This window comes from Mauremys mutica, chromosome 2, assembly GCF_020497125.1.
Source record: "Mauremys mutica isolate MM-2020 ecotype Southern chromosome 2, ASM2049712v1, whole genome shotgun sequence".
In the NCBI taxonomy this organism is placed as follows: domain Eukaryota; kingdom Metazoa; phylum Chordata; order Testudines; family Geoemydidae; genus Mauremys; species Mauremys mutica.
In genome coordinates this window covers 107,091,826-107,107,914 of record NC_059073.1, presented here as the reverse complement: position 1 = coordinate 107,107,914, position 16,089 = coordinate 107,091,826, and the positions used below count along the sequence as shown (strand labels likewise).

The following is a 16,089-nucleotide window of genomic DNA, read 5'->3' as shown; positions in this document are numbered from 1 at the left end:
CAAGATGTTGCCTGGTAATAGAACCATCCTTGAAGTTAATTAATTTTCTTTAATGTATTCTTTCAAGTCTATCTTGTTAAGCACATGTATGATAGCATTATCTCATGTTTCAAAACCGATCCTATACTCAAAATGGGATCCTTTCTGAGCTCAACTCCTCATTCTGGGGAAAGTACGTGGGTAAGATATGTTTTCCTACTACAAATTGTATGGAAAGATGTATGCACACCTCAGTGTTGTTATGCACTATTTTGGTGCGGTTTTGGAAAGAGGTATGTAACAAGACAGAACTGAGGGCTCTGTTTAAGTGCACAGTCCTTTTCTGTGTATAACTTTGAAAAAGCAACTTGTATTCAGAGGTGTGCAAGTACAGATGAATTTCCAAGATGCATCTTTAGCTTGTAGTGTAGACATTAGCCAGGGGTGCGATTCTCCTGCTTATGCACACATACTCATGGTAGTTCTCACTGAACTAGTGAGAGTATAAATAGCCACGTGGGCAGGGCTGGCTTTAGGTTGATTCCCCCAATTCTCCTGAATTGAGCCCCGCTCCTAAGAGGCCTTGTGCCCTAAAGAAGAGCTCCTAACTTAGGCACCTTTTTAATTTTTACTCACCCAGCGGCGCTTCGGGTCTTCGGCAGCAGGTCCTTCACTCGCTCCAGGTCTTTGGCGGCATTTCGGCAGCAGGTCTTTTAGTGCCGCGGAAGACCCAGAGCGAAGACCCGTAGTGCCGCCGGGTGAGTCATCCCTGCTGGGGCCCCGTTGAAACTATTCAAATCGGGCCCCGTACTTCCTAAAGCCGGCCCTGCACGTGACAGCAGAGGTATGGCTTAGCCATGCTCAGTACAAATCCTCCTGAACCAATGGGTGCCATTACCCATGCTAACATGGCTACACTGCTACTTTAACTAGCTTGATGAGGGTTAGAACATGTGTATGCAAGCAGAGGAATCACAGCCCTAGCTTGTAGTGTAAATATAGTCTGTGCACCAAAGCAGACTATATCACTCAGATAAAAAGATAAAAATCTTATTTCAGCATTAATAATATGGTTACATATTCTGAGAGAGAGAGAGAGAGCTCGTGTGCACTCTGAAACTAAGAGTGACAAAATAATGTGGGTTCATACATACACGATATTGCAAGTGTGGAAATACATTGCCACAACAGAATTCAGTTATTCTGGGACTATTAAACTCAAAAACAAGGAAATTCTGAAACAAATGTAAACATTTATTTTGAAAATGAATAGCTTTTTATTTAATCTTTATTTCAAAAATTACATGGCTGAGCAGATTCATTACAGAATATTTTGATTTTTTCAATAAATATTGTACATAAATTTAGTGTTATCTCTTGATAAGATAGTGTTTCTTCTGTGGCAATCTTAAGTAAAATGTATCATTAGTCTGGTCATAACTCATCTTTCCTGTATTGGATCAGTAATAAAAAATGGAGACTTCATATCTTGCATGACATAATTTGATTATATACTTTTCTTTCACTGGAGCTATTCTTTGTGATTGCTGAAATATTAATAGATATTCTTGTTGTCAGTCATGGTGCAAGACTAAAAAATTTACCCTTTGAAGTCCTTCTCACTTGAATTTTGTAGAAATACACATCTTGTTTGTAAATGACATTCTTCCTCTTTCTCAATAGAATGTAATACAGAATCAGTCTGTATTTCTTGATCAGTATGTTCTCATTTTCAGTGCTGTGCAAAAAAAAAGTTATTGGCTTATTCAATTTAATGAATATGGTTCAGTATAATAGGAGCATCCTTGTACAATTAACATCTTAATTTAAGATTTGAGATGGTGGTTTCAATGTTATGAAATTTTTTTTCCCCACAGAAATTAGGCATCAGAAGTGACAGAAGAATATAGAGCACATAATTTACTGCACTTCCTTGCTCTGTTTAATATAGGTTCCTTTAAATCACAAAATCAACTCTTATCTCAAATTCAGGGACTTTTTTTCAGATGGGTTAAAGGAAAATCATGGTAATAGAAGGAAAATATCACCAAATACTACAGGACAATTAAAGTGAGACAACTGTATAACTATGAAGTATGCTGACTGGTGTTAGTTATTTAAATTTTATTATTTCTTCTCTGGCTTCTGTCCAGAGATCTAGGCACCATAATTTGATTCATCAATTCTTTAGTTACAAATTAGGATCATTGTGATAGTTCAGGTATGATAGTTTTAATTTTTCCAGTTAAATTTAGATACAACTAGCTGAAAAATAAATAGTTTAAAAATGCAGCATGCTATAGTGCAGTGATTGGCAACCTTTGGCACACAGCCCGTTGGAAATCTGCTGGCGGGCTGGGATGGTTTGTTTACTTGCAGCATCCGCAGGATCGGCCAATCGCAACTTCCACTGGCCGCGGTTTGCCGTTCCAGGCCAGTGGGGGCTGCGGGAAGCGGCGTGGGCCGAGGGATGTGCTGGATGCCACTTCCCGCAGCCCCAGTTGGCCGAAGCTGCAGATGCTGCAGGTAAACAAACCGTCCTGGTCCACCAGCGGATTTCCCTGATGGGCCACATGCTAAAGGTTGCCAATCCCTGCTATAGTGCATGCTGTTAGCAGAATCAAATCCCAGGCATATCAAATTTAAAAAAGGTTGAGGTCATTTTTAATAAATACAATTTAGATTCCAAATAAATGCAGACTTACATGGCAAAATATTTTAACAATATTTGAAAATCAGGTGCTAATCTCTGTCAGGATGCAAGATTGCAGTATGTTTGATTCCACCCCTACCCCCCCCCCCACTATAATTCAGGATATAATGGGAGCCTAAATTAAGGCAATTTTAGGCACTAACTTTGCTCTGTGTTCTTGGGATGTCACCTCAGAAATCTGCTAAAATTAGTTCAGGATTTGAAAATATGTAGTGTGAATTTACGTAAGTTCTGTTTCTGAGTTAGTCTCAAACTGTTACTTATGAGATATTCTGTTTAATATTAAGCATTTAAATGGAATCTACAAGGTGATAGTCTATTAGAATACATTGTGGATCTGGGTGTGTAGTTCCCATTAAGGGAATATATGCACTCCAAAGTATTTATTTTTGGCATTTTCGTGGAGCTTCAGGTATCAAGACCAAAAGGAAAGATGTAATGCATAGGAAGCCTTCGTTGTTAAACAAAGCACCAAAAACTTACTTTCTCTAAATAATGCTCTGATTTAGAGAGAATCTTTCATCTATGTTAAGCCTTGTCTGCATCAGGACTTTGTCTACTAGTGAAGTTTGACAACTGGTTCAGACAGTGTAGACAATTCTTAGTGGACCCTTAATGAGCTTGATATGAGAGAGATGCTAGAGTGGGAGGACAGACTCCTTCCCCTCTTCCATTCCAACCTTCATAGTCACAAACTGTAACTCACATGCCCACTGTTAAAAGGGAAGGAGAACCTGGGCACCAAGCCTTCCTCCCCAGTAGTGTGAAGGCAGCTTACAGCATAACTACACACAACTTTGTTTTACAGAGTAACTCTCACCATCAGATCCTCATTGGTATTTTCTATCCCGGCCTGTGCCATTAGGTCAGTAACATGCTTTTCAAGGTCATCAATACGTTCTCCCATTTCTTCCAGTAAAAAGTTAAAGAGAACATTCTGTATAGCAAGAGTATGGTTTTGCTGACTTTCACTTCTGTGAAATGTTTACCAGTCAGAAGTTCCTCTTCCAGATGTCTCAGTATCATGTCCATTCATTGTTCATCTATCTCATGTAAAACTGAAGCTGGAAGGAATGTTACAAAATTGCATTGCAATAATAGTCTTATAGTATCTGAAAAGGGCCATGCTTGGTGAGTGTTTTGAATGCTTGCTTAAATGCCTACCTACTCAGGCCTGGGCTACACTAGCAGGGGGGTTCAAACTAAGATACACAACTTCAGCTATGCTATTCGCGTAGCTGAAATCGAAGTATTTTAGTTTGAATTACCTAGCCGTCTTCACGGCGGTGAGTCGACTGCTGTGGCTCCGACGACGACTCTGCTTACTCCTCCTGCCAAGGTGGAGTACGGGCATCAATTAGCAGATTGATTTATCGCGTCCAGACGAAATGCGATAAATCGATCCCCGATACATCAAACACTACCTGCTGATCCGGGGGGTAGTATAGACGTACCCTCAGTGCAGGGCCGGCTCCAGACCCCAGCGCGGCAAGCACGCGCGTGGGGCGGCCCTTTCCCGGGGGGGCGGCAGGCTGGGCCGGCGGACCTGCCGCAGTCATGCCTGCGGGAGGTCCACCAGAGCCCTGGGATGATCGGACCTGCCGCAGGCATGACTGCGGACAGTTCGCTGGTCTCGCGGCTCGGCTGGACCTCCCGCAGGCATGCCTGCGGCAGCTCAAGCGGAGCCGCCGGACCTGCGCACCGTCCGCAGCTGCGGGAGGTCCAGCCGAGCCGCGCGACCAGCGGACCCTACGCAGTCATGCCCGCGGGAGGTCTGCTGCTCCCGTGGCTCCGGGGCGCCTCCCGCGCATGACTGCTTGGGGTGGCCAAAAAGGTAGAGCCGCCCCTGCCTCAGTGGAGTTAGAACAGCTTTCTTCCTAACAGATTGGGGTTTTTGTGAGGAATGTGCCTCAAGAAGTTGCTCTGAAAGACAGAAATTATGCTGTATAATACCCTATTACAGGGGTCTCAAACACGTGGCCCGCAGGGTTATTTTCTGGGGCCCGCAAGCTCCTTACACCTCCCCCCGCCCTCCCCCAGCGTTTATCTAGAGCGGCTCTGCTCTGGGGAGCCTCCAGCAGCTCCCATTGGCTGGGAAGGGGTGGGAAGAGGCGGGGCAGGGGTGGGGCCTCATGGAAGGGGTGGAGTGGGGGCAGGGCCGATGGCGGCGGAGGGGGAGGTGTCAGTAAATGTGGCCATCGGGCCAATGTACTAGTCCTCATGTGGCCCTCGTGCTCATTTGAGTTTGAGACCCCTGCCCTATTACCCAGGAGGCCATAGTGAATTACAGCTGCATCTACTAATGCTACCTGTAAGATCAACTATGAACAACATAAATATGCAATCAAAATGTATACAGAAGCTGAATTACAAAAATGTGTGGGGGGGGAATAAAAGAGGAGGTTGGTTGCTGCACAAGATAAGCTGTAACAAGTTTCCAGATCTGTGACCCAGTTTCTGTATTGTTAATTAGTGAGAGAGACCTCAGAGCCCTTTTTGTTCTCAGCTTCTCTTTCTTTGGGTCCAATTCTCCTTTCCCTATACATGGAAGGCTAAAAGAAAGTTTGTCTGTACTTTCTATTTGTTAGGCATGATACACTAATTTAAAAAACAGTTCTTATAGACCTCTCTTTTTCCTCTTTTACGGTTCTTGCCGAGGTGATTGTACCTGGCCTTCAGGATATTACAGACAACTTACCACCTTTTCTTATAGACTTCCCTCAGCAAGAACTGCTGTTCACTGGCTAGTCTTTACCATAAAATATCAGCATTCTTCTTAGGAAAGGTAAAATATTTAACTATGGTACAATTTGGATTTCTGTATAAATGGGTGGTTAATTGAATTCAGGATCTTTCTGAATACCAAACTGAACTGTAAGTGTATCCAGATCTTGATTTCTCAAAGTAAAATATCAGATAAACCAATCAGGTGAAACAGTGTTTTTTATATAAGCTTATTTAAAATCCTACTGAACTTGTTCTATTAATCTAGTAACATACAGAATAATAAAAAAGGATATTTCTCAGAGTTAACTTTTCAGTCAAAGCTTGAAAGTTCTCCTGCAGTTGCTGTAGTAGGTTTTCTGCCTGTAAAAAATAACTATTTAATTAAAACATCCACCCAAATCAGCAAAGAATATACTGTTTTGACACTTCAGAAGAGCTTTCTATTCTGTGAAAAATAAAACCTGGTGTGATAATTTCACTGATAATATTGTGCTGAAATAGAAAGAAAATCAAACTAGAAAAGCAGTGTGTGAAAGAGATGTGTGGTTAAGAAGTTCATTGGATCTTACTGATGTCTGTCTTTATTAATGATCTGGATGATGGGAAGAATTGCACCCTCAAAGTTCGCAGATGACACTAAACTGGGGGGAGAGGTAGATATGCTGGAGGGTAGGGATAGGGTCCAGAGTGACCTAGACAAATTAGAGGATTGGGACAAAAGAAATCTGATGAGGTTCAACAAGGACAAATGCAGAGTCCTGCACTTAGGAAGGAAGAATCCCATTCACTGCTACAGGGTAGGGACCAACTAGCTAAGCAGCAGTTCTGCAGAAAAGGACCTGGGAATTACAGTGGACAAGAAGCTGGATATAAGTCAGCAGTGTGCCCTTGTTGCCACGAAGGCCAACAGCATATTGGGCTGTATTAGTAGGAGCATTGCCAGCAGATCGAGAGAAGTGATTATTCCCCACTATTCGGCACTGGTGAGGCCACACCTGGAGTATTGTGTCCAGGTTTGGTCCCCCCATTACAGAAGGGATGTGAACAAATCGGAGAGAGTCCAGCGGAAGGCAATTAAAATTATTAGGGTGCTGGGGCACATGATTTACGAGGAGAGGCTGAGGGAACTGGGATTATGTAGTCTGCAGAAGAGTGAGGGGGGATCTGATAGCTGCCTTCAACTATCTGAAGTGGGGGTTCCAAAGAGGATGGAGCTCGGCTGTTCTCAGTGGAGGCAGATGACAGAACAAGGAGCAGTGCTCTCAAGTTGCAGTGGGGAAGGTCTAGGTTGGATATTAGGAAACACTATTTCACTAGGAGGGTGACGAAGCACTGGAATTGGGTTACCTAGGGAGGTGGTGGAATCTCCATCCTTAGAGGTTTTTAAGGCCTGGCTCAACAAAGTCCTGGCTGGGATGATTTATTTGGTGTTGGTCCTGCTTTGAGCAGGGGATTGGACTAGATGACCTCCTGAGGTCTCTTCCAACCCTAATGTTCTAAGATTCTATGTATGAACACACAAAAGAACAAATACAACTATTCTTTTCCAGATTGGCTTAGAAGAGCTGTAACTAGCAATCTAATTAGTAAGAAGATCAGCCTGAGACACAATCACACAGACTGAAGGTATCACTCAGGTACCACTCCCAACCGATGATGAATCAAGTAATTAAAAGTTGAATATATTTTCTTTGGCTTCTGCATAATTATATCTCATTGTGTTTGTTTCCTGTATGCAAAATGGGGATACCTCTGTCACATGGGTGTTGTGAGGCTAACTATGTTTGTAAAAACAATGTAGAGTCCAGTGGCACCTTAAAGACTAACAAATTTATTTGGGCATAAGCTTTCGTGGGTAAAAAACCCCACTTCTTCAGATACATGGAGTGAAAATTACAGATGCAGGCAAGTGGGAAATGAGGAAATAGACTGACAGAGCAAGACAGGTACCCTGTAGTAGGACAGGCCCAAAAAGGAAAATAACAGACCACCACTGGCCATCTCATACAGCCCCCCAGCTAAAACCTCTCCAGCACATAATCAACGATCTACAACCTATCCCGGAAAATGATCCCTCACTCTCACAGACCTTGGGAGGCAGGCCAGTCCTAGCTTACAGACAGACCCCCAACCTGAAGCAAATATTCACCAGCAACTATACGCCACACCACAGAAACAGTAACCCAGGAACCAATCCCTGTAACAAACCCCATTGCCTACTCTAGCGACACCATCAGAAGACCCAATTACATCAGTGGGGGCTCATTTACCTGCACATCTACTAATGTGATATATGCCATCACGTGACAGCAATGACCCTCTGCCATGTATGTTGGCCAGACTGGACAGTCTCTTCTTAAAAGAATAAATGGACACAAATCAGACATCAGGAATGGTAACATACAAAATTACCAGTAGGAGAACACTTCAATCTCCTTGGATATTCAATAACAGATTTAAAAGTAGCCATTCTTCAACAAAAAAAACTTCAAAAACAGACTTCAAAGAGAAACTGCAGAGCTACAATTCATTTGCAAACTTAACACCATTAATTTGGGCTTGAATAGGTACTGGGAGTGGCTGGCTCACTACAAAAGCAATTTTCCTTCTCTTGGTATTGACACCATCTCAATTATTGGGAGTGGACCACATCCACCCTGACTGATTGGCCTTGTCAACACTGGTTCTCCACTTGTAAGGCAACTCTCTTCTCCTCATGTGTCAGTATATTTATGCCTGCATCTGTAATTTTCACTCTATGCATCTAGAGTGGGGTTTTTTTACCCACAAAAGCTTATGCCCAAATAAATCTGTTAGGCTGTGGCTACACTTAGCACTTCAAAGCGCTGCCGCGGCAGCGCTTTGAAGCGCTAAGTGTAGTCAAAGCGCCAGCGCTGGGAGAGAGCTCTCCCAGCGCTGTCCGTACTCCACCTCCCTGTGGGGAATAACGGACAGCGCTGGGAGCCGCGCTCCCAGCGCTGGGGCTTTGACCACACTGGCTCTTTGCAGCACTGCAATTTGCAGCGCTGGAGAGGGTATGTTTTCACACCCTGCTGTAGCGCTGCAAATTTGTAAGTGTAGCCAAGCCCCCAGTCTTTAAGGTGCCACTGGACTCCCCGTTGTTTTTGTGAATACAGACTAACACAGCTACCCCTCTGGTATGTTTGTAAAGCATATTGAACTCATGGGATGGAAGGCACGATAAGTGTGAAGTACCAGTGAGGGCTTGTCTACACTGGCAATTTACAGTACTGCAACTTTCTCGCTCAATGGTGTGAAAAAAACAGTGAAGCAAGTTTCAGCACTGTAAAGTGCCGGGGTAGACAGTGCACCAGCGCTGGGAGCTGCGACTCTGGTGGAGGTGGGTTTTTTAGAGCTGGGAGAGCTCCCAGCGCTGGGTCACGACCACACAGGCAACTTAAAGCGCTGCCAGTGTAAACTAGCCCTTAAGGGCTTGGCTACACTTACAAGTTGCAGCGCTGGTGGAGGCTTTCCAGCGCTGCAACAACACCCCGTCCACACTTGCAGGGCACAACCAGCGCTGCAACTCCCTGGTTGCAGCGCTGGCTGAAAACCCATCCCGGCAGGGGTATAAGGAGTGCAGCGCTGGTGATCCAGCGCTGCCCAGCAGGTGTGGACACTCACCAGCGCTTTACCTGTCCTCCAGGGAATAAGGAGGTATCCCAGAATTCCTGTTCAGCCACTCTGCACATCAGTTTGCACTCTACTGCTCTTGCCTCAGGTGACCCGCCCTGTAAATGCCCCGGGAAATTTAAAAATCTCCTTCCTGTTTGCTGCAGCCAGGTGTGGAGTGCAATCAGTTTTAATCAGTTACAGGTGACCATGCCTCCACGCGGCAAACGAGCCCCAGCATGGAGCACTGGTGAATTGCAGGACCTCATCAGTGTTTGGGGTGAGGCATCTGTTCAGGCACAGCTGCGCTCCGGCCGTAGGAATTACGATATCTTTGAGCAGATATCAAGGGCCATGCTGGATCGGGGCCATGATCGGGACGCAGTACAATGCAGGGTGAAAATTAAAGAGCTGCGGAGTGCCTATTACAAAGCCCGAGAGGGGAATCGACGATCCGGAGCTGCTCCCACGACCTGCCGTTTTTACAGGGAGATGGATGAGATACTTGGGGGTGACCCCACTGCCAATCCCAGGATAACGATGGACACTTCTGAGCAGGCTGGGGGACAGGAGGAGGAGGCGGAGGAGGCGGCGGAGGCGGAGGCGTGGGGGGGGGGGGAAACCGCGAGTGAAGCTCCTGGCATGGGGGAAGAAACCGCAGATTCCCTGGAGGCATGCAGCCAGGAGCTCTTCTCAAGCCAGGAGGAAAGCACCCAATCGCAGCAGCCAGCAGTTGCAGAAGGACAAGCAGAGGAGCGTGTTACCGGTAAGCGGCTTTTATTTTCTGGGTGAAATGTTTCTGGAGAGGAGGGGGGGTTATGGATGCATGCATGCCAGCCTCTAGATGTGGAATAGCCCGTTGATGTGGACTATCACGTCGCGGTAATCTGCCTCAGTTATCTCAGCAAAAGCTTCATCCAGAGCGTGGGCAATATGCCTGCGCAGGTTTATAGGCAGAGCCACTGTGTCCCTTGTCCCAGTGACGGTGACGCGTCCGCGCCACTCTTCTGCCAGTGGTGGGGGGACCATTTCTGAACACAGGCAAGCCGCATAGGGTCCCGGGCGGAATCCACATTGCTCTAAAAGAGCCCCCCGCTGTTCCCTAGTGACTCGCAGTAGGGAAACATCTTCCAGGATTAAGTCCTGTGAAAAATGTTGGGAGACTCTTTAGTGAAGAGATAGGGAGATAAGATCACCCCTGCATCTGCATCTTCATTTCACTCAACCCCTCTAGCACTCCAGATTACCCGAAGCAACCAGCTCCCCTCTTACACCCAAGCCCCACTTCTCCCCATATAAGCACTGCTCACTCACCATGTCGTGGCTTCTGTAGTGTTATGCGTGTGGGTAAAAGAATGCTTAAATAAGAACTCACTCCCTCAGTGTAACAATTCATGTCTGGAGATAGTGGATACAATGCTGCCCGTGTTAAATGTTGTCATTTCTGTTTCTACAGTGACCTTGACTACTGGACTGCCCAGATGTTCAACATCACAGAGGCTTCAAAATTTGAGAAAAAATCCCCGAAAGAGCAAAGAAGACATGCTGAAAACTGTTCTTAATCAGTCTGCTCGAGAGAGTAAGGACTTGAAGGATTGGCGAGAGAAAGAAAGCAGGACACGCAAGAGAAATGCAGTGGCCAAGAGGAAAACCACGGAGCGGCTGCTAAGCATCCTGGAGCGCCAAGCGGAGTCTATAGAGTCACTCGTTGCCATGCAAGCAGAGCACTACCGTGCTACTCCCCCACCCGCCCCGTCCTTTGTGCCTTGTGCCCCAATGTCAGCTCAAACCACCTTTCCCCAGCATCCAGGTTCTTACCACCACCAGCTGCCTCCAACACCTGTATGTTCCCCAACCAGCCCTGATACCTACCACCACCCTTACCCTCTGCATTCAACCCCCATCACCATGCAGTATATGAACCCTGAAGTGCAGGATTCATTAAACAGCAATCCAGACAGGGCATATGCAAACTTGTGACTGTACAGTTCACCAACCCACACCCCTGCCCTCTTGTGTTCATGAAATGTTGTGTGTCTGTCTGTCTGTCAAGGAAGTTTTTTTCTTTTCAATAAAACAATTCTTGGCTTTGAAAACAGTCTTTATTATAGCAGATAGTGAAAGATACCTTAGCCCAGTAAAGAAAGAGGCACTACAAATCATATTATTATTATGGATAATAGAATAACAGTGTAAGCAGTGCAATTCACTCCCATGCAAGGCAGCAAACATTATTGTTGGCTTTCAGCCTCAAATTCTTCCCTCAAGGCATCCCTAATCCTTGTAGCCCTGTGCTGGGCCTCTCTATTAGCCCTGCTCTCTGGCTGTGCATATTCAGCCTCCAGGACTTGAACCTCGGTGGTCCATGCCTCACTGAATGTTTCACCCTTCCCTTCACAAATATTATGGAGGGTACAGCAAGCGCATATAACCGCGGGGATGCTGCTTTCCCCCAAGTCTAGCTTCCCATACAAGCAACGCCAGCGGGCTTTTAAACGCCCAAAAGCACACTCCACAGTCATTCTGCACCGGCTCAGCCTGTAGTTGAACCGGTCCTTGCTCCTGTCAAGCTTCCCTGTATAGGGTTTCATGAGCCAAGGCAGTAACGGGTACGCGGGGTCTCCAAGGATCACAGTGGGCATTTCGACATCCCCTACTGTGATCTTCCTGTCTGGGAAAAAAGTCCCTGCCTGCATCTTCCTGAACAGGCCACTGTTCCGAAAGATGCGTGCATCATGCACCTTTCCAGGCCAGCCTGTGTAAATGTCAATGAAACGCCCGCGGTGATCCACAAGCGCCTGGAGAACCATAGAGAAATACCCCTTCCGATTAACGTACTCTGATGCCAGGTGGGGGGGGGCCAGAATAGGAATATGCGTCCCATCTATCGCCCCTCCACAGTTAGGGAAACCCATGTGTGCAAAGCCATCCACAATGTCCTGCACGCTCCCCAGAGTCACGGTCTTTCTTAGCAGGATGCGATTAATTGCCTTGCAAACTTGCATCAAAACGATTCCCACGGTCGACTTTCCCACACCAAACTGGTTCCCGACCGACCGGTAGCTGTCTGGAGTTGCCAGCTTCCAGATTGCAATAGCCACTCGCTTTTCCACCGTCAGGGCAGCTCTCAATCTTGTGTCCTTGCGCCGCAGAGTGGGGGCGAGCTCAGCACACAGTCCCATGAAAGTGGCTTTTCTCATACGAAAGTTCTGCAGCCACTGCTCATCATCCCAGACTTCCATGACGATGTGATCCCACCACTCAGTGCTTGTTTCCCGAGCCCAAAAGCGGCGTTCAACGGTGCTGAGCATTTCCGTAAATGCCGCAAGCACTTTAGTGTCACACGCGGCAGGCAAATCCATATTGATATCATCGTCGGAATCCTCACTGTCACTTTGGAGCTGAAGGAATAGCTGGACTGCCAAACGTGTTGTGCTGGTGACACTCATCAGCAGAGTCCTCAGCAGATCGGGCTCCATTTGCCACAGAAATCGCGATTCACACAGAGAGTAACAGAAAGACACTCACAATGGCGCCAAACGCTGCTGGAAAGAGTGAATGCTGGGATGTGAAGCGATGCACCACGGGGCGCTGGCAAACAGGAAGCGGAATGACCCGCACACTTCCTTCCCCTTCCCACAATACTCAGCGCCAAAACGGCGCCAAAACGGGACGAGGTGCTCTGTGGGATAGCTGCCCACAATGCACCTCTCAATACAGCGCTGGAAAGTGCTGCAAGTGTGGCCACACTGCAGCGCTGGTAGCTGTCAGTGTGGCCACACTCCAGCGCTGGCCCTTCCACAGCTGCATGACCAGCGCTGTAACTCCCAGCGCTGCAACTTGTAAGTGTAGCCAAGCCCTAATACAATATTACCATCCTGTTTGTTTCAATTTCATCCCTAGATCTCAACGTGGGTTTACAGAGCAGCATTATCTTCATTTGACAGGTGGGAAACCAGGCACAGGGGGCCAAATAAGATTAGTTAAGGAAACTTTAAGTGTAACTACAAGATGGGGAACAAACTTTCCCCTGCTGTAACTTTTCGGGGCGGGGGGGTCTCAGTAAAAGCTGCTGGCTGAGACAGAGCCTGACTTACCTGTTTCGCTGTTTAAACGCGTGATAAACCGAACTAGCCCGAGTCTAGCAGCTGCGGTTTACAAAGAACATCCTATTACCCTCCCCTTGGGGGGGGGGAATCTCCGCTTTACGCCACTGACTCCAAAAGGTGAGACTCCAGCGTGGGGCGCTAGGAAGGGGCTGCCACGCCCACTACTGTTGCCGGACTCGGCGGCGTGCTGGAGAGGAACCCGCACCGCCTCCCTCCCTGTAGCCGCTTCTCTGGGTTGCGGACAGTGACCGCGTTCCCCGGAGAGGGAGACCCGCTGGAGAGCGGCACGGCGGCTCCTGGGCTGTGACCGCCCCCCTGAGCCCGGCCGGGACCCGCACTCACAAACTGCGAGAGTTCCTGCGCGCTCCGCGGGTCGCTGGCTGCCATCCTGCGCCGGCCCCGGGCCTGCTCCGCTCTCCTCCTTCGGCGGCCGCCCCCGCGGGACCGCCCGGCCCCGCTCCCAGCTCCCGCCTCCCGAGCGCGCCGAGAGGCGCTGAGCAGGCGCCCGCCCGCGCAGAAACACGCGCGCGCGCGAAAAGAGGTCACCGCTTCCTCCAGGGACCTGGGGTCGTGTCAGCGCCGCAATGCCCGCAGCGCAGCGGGGCACCCCCGCACAGCCCGTCCTTCCCGCCCTTCTCACTCCACCTGCTGACACAGACGGCCAGCTATGCGCAGGCGGGCACACCCTGCCACACCAGCCTCCAGCACTGCGTGCCCCACCCAAACCACACGCGAGCTCACTGACATACGCGAGAGGTCAGACTGCAGCTCTGATTGTTCCCCCGTCCCTAACCCCGGGGAAATGGACACACCCTCACAAACATTGTCACCCACACACAGGAACAATGTCAGACACTCTGGACAAACATGCAAACGTTGACAAATACCTTGGAGACACTGCCCAATTCTTTGTCCCTGACACACACACATACACAGTGAATAAACACAATGCATGAAATTTGGATGTTGACTGATCACCAACGCTGGCAGTGACCCGCCAACAGACAGACACACACACACACACAAAGAAAAAGTATCTTGCTGAACTTTTTAATGTCAAATGACTTTAAAAACGAGTGTTAAAAAGACTCTGCCTTCCATTACTGATGTCAGCTGGAATGTTTCCTAATGAAGTACATTTATGTCTTTATCAGTGTTACATTCAAATATTTAAAAAGATAGGCCAAAATATTTTGCAGAGAGCCCCCTCCTATTTAATCCAGACTCTAAATATGAAGGTGGATATTTAGGACATTTTTACAATATTTTTAAAAATGAAGCTGGTAACATTACAAAATTAAATAAAATAGCATTGGATATAAACTACAGTAATTTTAAATCTGTTTATTACATCCAAGTAAACCAGCCATCTGAGTTATTAAATCAATTTCCTGCTAATACAAAGCAGCATAGAAAAGTGAAGTACAACAAAACACTTAAAAAAAAAGCTGTTTAAAAAAATATTGTGTGGCAGGCAGGTCATGCCTTTGAAAGGAGAGATTTTATTTTACTTGAGACCACAAGGAAGAAGATAATCTCTGTAGGAAATGGTTTGAACATTGCAAAAGGGTGTGAACCTAACTAGATGGTAACTGAACTGTTGAATTTACCTTTGTTATTTGCTCAGCATAATGAATTAATGAGATTAAACTCCACAGTGGAATTTCAGGCACTCCTCCCATTTATCATTTGAAACCTCTGGCTCATCAGGTTTTGCAGCCCTCAGAGATTCTGTCAGGTAAATACTTAAGTGGAAAGTTTGGTAGGAACTGCATTTCCCTTTGACTTATGCAGAAAGGATTAAGATGAATTTGTAAAATCTTGGCCCTGGCTTTGTGTAATAAGATGTGGTGTAGTTTTGATACTCCATTTAAAAAAATAACTGTTCTGGTAAATTTGTTTTGATGGATTTTTGTGCTAAATGGCTTTGGTTTTCTGTCTTGTAATCAAGAGGTCGTTGAATATCCCACAGCTATGGCTTTTCTTTCTTTACTGCATAGTACAGTAACCAGTGGTGCTCAACCAGATGTCCAGGGCCCCTTAGGGGGCTGCCAGCAGGTTTCAGGGGAACCACCAAGTGTGGTGGACATTAGACTCTCTAGGGCTCAGGACAGAAACCCCAAACCCCACCACTAGGGACTGCAGCCCAGCAGGGCCGGCTCTGGCTTTTTTGCCACCCCAAGGGAAAAAAACCAAAAACGCTGCGGGGTGGCTGGAGCGGTGAAGCAAAAAAAAAACAAAAAACCTGCGGGGCGGCCGGAGTCAGGGTGCAAACTTTCAGCTAGCGGGACTCCCTGCGCTGCAGACGTGCCCCGGGCAGTGGAGTGCGTGCCCTGGCTAGCGGGGGGAGGGGGAGGGAGCGGGGGGGAGAGAGAGAAGGGGGGCGGCCAGGGCTTTCTTCAGCCAGGGCGCTCACCACTCGGCCCTTCCCGCCGCGCCACCTGCCGGGAGGGCTCTGCACCGCTCCGGTCGGCGGGGAGGGAAGGACGCAGGCTGCCGGACTTGCTGCAGACCTGGCACCGGCTGGGGCAGACAGAGCACACAGCCGGCTCCCAGCAGGGTGCTCCCCTCCTCCCCGCCACTGCCCCCTACAGGACGGCCAGAGCAGCGAACAAAAAAGAAAAAAAAAGGGCAGCCGTGCCGCCCTAGGTTTGGACGGAATGCTGCCCCTTATAATCTGCCGCCCCAAGCATGAGCCTGCTTGGCTGGTGCCTGGAGCTGGCTCTGTAGCCCAGGACCCTGAATCCCACCCCCACAAGGCTGACCCCTGAGCAACTTAGCTTTGTGGTGCCCCCTGGGATGTGGGGCCCAAGCAACTGCCCTGCTTCCTATCCCTTAACGTGGCCCTGACTTTTATATGCAGAAAAACAGTTGTTGTGACACAGGTGGGCCGTGTTTTTATTGCATATGGGCGGGGGAGGGGGGGCT

General features: G+C 47.7%; 1 protein-coding gene across 1 annotated transcript; it reads right to left on the bottom strand.

Moving 5' to 3' along the window:
- Positions 1 to 1,235: 1,235 nt before the first annotated feature.
- On the bottom strand, positions 1,236 to 13,710 carry HSBP1L1 (heat shock factor binding protein 1 like 1). The gene is made up of 4 exons (XM_045007064.1): positions 13,504 to 13,710; positions 5,713 to 5,779; positions 3,513 to 3,607; positions 1,236 to 1,717 (listed from the first exon to the last, which is right to left on the bottom strand). The coding sequence occupies exons 1-4, from the start codon at positions 13,546 to 13,548 to the stop codon at positions 1,712 to 1,714; spliced, it is 213 nt and encodes a 70-aa protein (XP_044862999.1). The 5' UTR covers positions 13,549 to 13,710; the 3' UTR covers positions 1,236 to 1,711.
- Between the last annotated feature and the right edge of the window lie 2,379 nt (positions 13,711 to 16,089).

Bases quoted from the DNA above. Each gene is read 5' to 3' on its own strand.
- HSBP1L1 (XM_045007064.1), bottom strand. From the start codon at position 13,548: ATGGCAGCCAGCGACCCGCGGAGCGCGCAGGAACTCTCGCAGTTT. The intron at 5,780-13,503 runs GTGAGTGCGGGT...TATTTTTTACAG, and splicing joins CGCAGGAACTCTCGCAGTTT to GCAGAAAACCTACTACAGCA. The intron at 3,608-5,712 runs ATATCCTTTTTT...TTAACTTTTTAC, and splicing joins TGAAAAGTTAACTCTGAGAA to TGGAAGAAATGGGAGAACGT.